The sequence below is a fragment of the Gopherus evgoodei genome, unplaced genomic scaffold (assembly GCF_007399415.2).
Source record: "Gopherus evgoodei ecotype Sinaloan lineage unplaced genomic scaffold, rGopEvg1_v1.p scaffold_207_arrow_ctg1, whole genome shotgun sequence".
Lineage (NCBI taxonomy): Eukaryota > Metazoa > Chordata > Testudines > Testudinidae > Gopherus > Gopherus evgoodei.
In genome coordinates, this window is record NW_022059870.1 from 7,419 (window position 1) to 10,476 (window position 3,058).

The 3,058-nt window shown below is 41.9% G+C and overlaps 1 protein-coding gene across 1 annotated transcript; it reads left to right on the forward strand.

The window, feature by feature from the left end:
* Nucleotides 1–877: 877 nt before the first annotated feature.
* On the forward strand, nt 878–1,853 carry LOC115640129 (olfactory receptor 5V1-like). Its single transcript, XM_030542979.1, has one exon. The coding sequence runs from the start codon at nt 878–880 to the stop codon at nt 1,838–1,840; it is 963 nt and encodes a 320-aa protein (XP_030398839.1). The 3' UTR covers nt 1,841–1,853.
* Nucleotides 1,854–3,058: the final 1,205 nt, after the last annotated feature.

Genomic DNA, 3,058 nt, shown 5'->3' on the forward strand with positions numbered 1-3,058 from the left:
GGGAGGCTGTGGAATCTCCATCTTTGGAGATTTTTAAGAGCAGGTTGGACAAACACCTGTCAGAGATGGTCTAGATAATACTTAGTCCTGCCTTGAGTGCAGGGGACTGGACTAGATGACCTCTCGAGGTCCCATCCAGTTCTGTGATTCTTCTTCTTCTTGAAAAATCCTAATGATTGTAATAGGTAGGAATCCAATTATATACTACAGATATTAATTTGTGTTTTCAACAATATAGTCTAGAACAACTGACAGAGTGTAATTATTTTTATAGATTTGGCCAGATGTCCAGCTATTGTAAATTGGCCATAGTTTCATTGCAACCAGTCTGCCCAATTCCATGCTTGTGTGACACAGCTGTAGCTCTATTGAAGTCATAAGATCAGATTGCAGAGAGAGAATAAATTCCTCTATAGCCTGGTGGCTTGAATACTCACCCCATATGCAGAAGACCAAGTATTCACTAAGCCTACACTGCCTTTTTTATGATGCATCAACAGAGGTACAGATTCAAGAGGAGAGACTGAGGGAGCCCCACGTCAGACAAACCCTTAGTCAGAACTGAGCAGGGTATTTGTGAATACCTGTAGGACCTGATTCTGGGACTTAGGCATGTAAAGTGGTGGTTCAGTGCCCAAGTCCTTTTGTGTATCCAGCCTAATTTGTCTATTATAACACACAAATACTATATCTCTTTCTCTCTGTCTCTAAATTTAATATAGTTAAAACACACATTTTACAGAATGGAATAGGACTCTCTTTACATTCAGACTATGGAACAGATTATTTCCACATACTATTTTAATTTTCTTTTTAAAAGTGTTAATTTCATTTTTTTTCTCGTCTTCCAGGTCACAGATTTCCTGAATAACTGACAATGAAAAATCAAACCACAGTGACCGAATTTATCCTCCTGGGACTTTCCAGTGACCCACAGATGCAGATTTTCTTTTTTCTCCTTTTTTTAGTTATTTACCTAATCACTCTGGGTGGTAATATAGTGATCATGGTGGTGATAAGAGCTGATTCTCACCTTCACACCCCTATGTATTTCTTTCTCTTCCATTTATCCTTTGTAGATATCTGCTATTCCTCAGTCACGATGCCTAAAATGCTGATGAAGTTCCTAGCAGAGCACAAAACTATTTCTGTCAAAGGCTGCATAGCCCAGATGTTCCTTTTTATCCTCTCGGTTGGTGCTGAAATTTTCATTCTCTCAGCCATGGCTTATGACCGCTATGCTGCCATCTGTGATCCATTACATTACGTGCAGACAATGAGCAAAGGGATCTGTGTTCAGCTGGTATGTGGTGCATGGACCATGGGCTTCTTCTATGCCCTTCTTAACACAGTTTTTACCCTCAAGTTGTACTTCTGCAGGCCCAATCAAATCAACCATTTCAGCTGTGAGCTCCCACCTCTCTTACAACTGTCTTGCACTGACACCCTCACCAATCAAGTGGTCCTTCTTACTTCTGCTGTGGTATTTGGATTGAGCTCCTTCCTCCTCACCCTGATCTCCTACATTCACATCATCTCCACCATCCTGAGGATACGCTCTGCAGAGGGCAGGCATAAAGCCTTCTCCACCTGCAGCTCCCATCTGATTGTGGTTGGCTTGTTGTACGTGACAGGTTTTCTCCAGTACACAAAACCCAACTCAGTCTCCTCCGTGGTTCTGGATAAAATGTTCTCCATCCAGTACAGCATCTTGACCCCCATGTTAAACCCCATCGTCTGCACCCTGAAAAACAAGGAGGTGAAAACAGCTCTAAGGAATATATTGGGGAAATTCAGTTTCTCAGTTAGTGTTGATTCCCTCATTTTTTTAAAGTCATAAAGCACAGATTTGTAGGTAACTAGTGTTTGAGTATGTTCAGCTCAGATAACTGAATAACACTTTGGGTGAAATCCTCCACAGATCCACTGCAGATTCACTGAAGTCAATTGTCCAGATCCTTATCATGTGTAAATCAACATAGCTCGATTGGGACCAATGGGTGCTGGAGTTAGACCCACAAAGGGTCTTGAACAGGAGAAATTGAGGGATATCTCATAACGCAGTGGCCAAGGCATGCACCTGGGAGGGGACAGATCTCTGTTTCAATCATTTCTCCTCATCAGACACTTGAAGCGGGGGGTCTCCCACATTTTATCCCATAACCACTGGGATAAAAGTTATGCTGGAGCTCCTCTTCCTAATTCTGTCTTCTTGTTTCCACAAAGTCAAATGGAAATAACTGGCCATGAACAAATTCAGGCTGGAAATTAGAGAAAGGTTTATCACCTTCAGAAGGGTGAGGTTCCGGAATAAACTTCTAATAGGAGCTGTAGGGATGCACAACTTAATTAGTTTTAAGAAAGTGTTGGATAAAATTATGACGGTGTGATGGTGTGGGGCAGGGCTCAGCAACCCTGGTGCTTACTTCTGGTTTATGTCTTATGTTCCTAAAGGACATGCTTTAGGGTTTCAGCCGGACACCACGGTTCATGAAGGAATCCTTCCTCCTCCCACCAATGTATTCTGGGAAGGTGAGGTTTTTTTTTTCTTTTTTTTTCTCCTTCCTCTGAAGCATGAGGGATGGCCACGGTTGGAGATAGGATCATGGATGAAATGGACCAAGGCTCTGAGGTGTTACTAAGTTTTCTCTCTCTCAGATGTTTGCCTACACTGTTCTTGCTCACATAGTCAGCTGACTGACAATCAGCTAAGGACACAAAAACTAACTGCAATTTTTTAAGTACATTGGAAGCAGGAAGCCAGACAAATAGTCAGTGAGGTCATTGGATGATCAAGATGCTAAAGGAGCACTCAGGAGAGACATTTCTGTTGTGGAGAAGCTAAATGAATTCTTTGCATTATTCTTCACTTCAGAGGATGGGAGGGAGATCCGTTCAGCTTAGGTGATAAATTAGAGGAACTGTCCCATACCGAGCTGTTGATAGAGGAGGTTTTGGAAGAAATTGATAAATTAAACAGTAATTAGTCATGAGGACCAGATGGTATTCATCCAAGAGTCCTGAAGAAACTCAGATATGAAATTGCAGAACTTCTTCT